The sequence below is a fragment of the Muntiacus reevesi genome, chromosome 8, assembly GCF_963930625.1.
Source record: "Muntiacus reevesi chromosome 8, mMunRee1.1, whole genome shotgun sequence".
In the NCBI taxonomy this organism is placed as follows: Eukaryota; Metazoa; Chordata; class Mammalia; order Artiodactyla; family Cervidae; genus Muntiacus; species Muntiacus reevesi.
Genome location: NC_089256.1, coordinates 49,687,167 through 49,688,163, shown reverse-complemented (window position 1 = coordinate 49,688,163; position 997 = coordinate 49,687,167). Strand labels below are relative to the sequence as shown.

Below are 997 nucleotides of genomic sequence, written 5' to 3'. Positions count from 1 at the left end.
TCAGGAAGATCCCCTGGAGAAGGAAATGGCAACCCAATCCAGTATTCTTGAGTGGGAAACCCCATGGAGAGGAGATGCTGGCGGGCTACAGTCAATGGGGTCGCAAAAGAGTCAGACATGACTTAGTGACCACACAACAAAAATATGAGTCATAGCTCAACAGATCTTTTATATAAAATAAATAAAACTAGAAAAAACCAGAATCTATAGTCTCCGTTTTTTGTATAAGAATCTTGTATGACTTAAGAATTTTTTAGGAAATTCCCCGGCAGTCCCATAGTCAGGATTCAGTGTTTTCACTGCCGTGGCCCAGGTTCAGTCCCTGGTTAGGGAACTAAGATCCTGCAAGCTGCACCGTGGGAAAAAAACAAAAAAATTATCCTGGATCTTGTGTGTACAGATGGCGTCACCTGGAACTTGAGAAGCTACAGGAGGGTATCAGAGGCCTGATAATGGCCAAGAACAAACCAGGAGGGCAGAAGTCCAGGAATGTATTCCATATAGCCCGCCAAAAAACCTTTAAGGTTAAAAATAAAGCAAAACCGGTTACCACTAACCTTAAAAAGATAAACATTGTAAATGATGAAAAGGTTAACAGAGTGAATACATCTTTTGTAAACATACAAAAGGAACTTTCAAACTTCTCAGAAGGCCTTCCCCTTGAACCTCTGCAGAAACAGCTGATTTCTCAACAGTGTCATGAAAACATACTAGTTAATGTTGATGAAGCCACAAGATTAATGCCTCACTTGTAATACACTGGTAATGCATCAAAAAGGTGAATAAATTAAATGTTTTATACAAAAAAATCAGAATTAAAAAAATTAATGCTTAAATCGATACTTTCTAGTTATCTGGAAAATACATTTATGTAAAACACCATGTTTCTTGACTACTGCACTCTAAAGCAGATGGGATACAAGAGCAAATGTCAACATCTTAAGTCTTGAAAAGATTATACTAAGTGACAGAGTGACATAAAATTTTAACCATACTC

At 37.6% G+C, this 997-nt stretch overlaps 1 protein-coding gene across 2 annotated transcripts; it reads left to right on the top strand.

Annotated features, from left to right (window-relative positions):
• The first annotated feature begins 452 nt into the window (after positions 1-452).
• On the top strand, positions 453-755 carry LOC136173778 (ribosomal biogenesis factor-like). 2 transcript variants are annotated; one of them, XM_065943692.1, is made up of 2 exons: positions 453-575; positions 681-755. In XM_065943692.1, the coding sequence occupies exons 1-2, from the start codon at positions 453-455 to the stop codon at positions 753-755; spliced, it is 198 nt and encodes a 65-aa protein (XP_065799764.1). The 2 variants fall into 2 exon arrangements, with proteins under 2 accessions (XP_065799764.1, XP_065799763.1); XM_065943691.1 differs by having other exon boundaries at positions 453-755.
• The last annotated feature ends 242 nt before the right edge of the window (positions 756-997 follow it).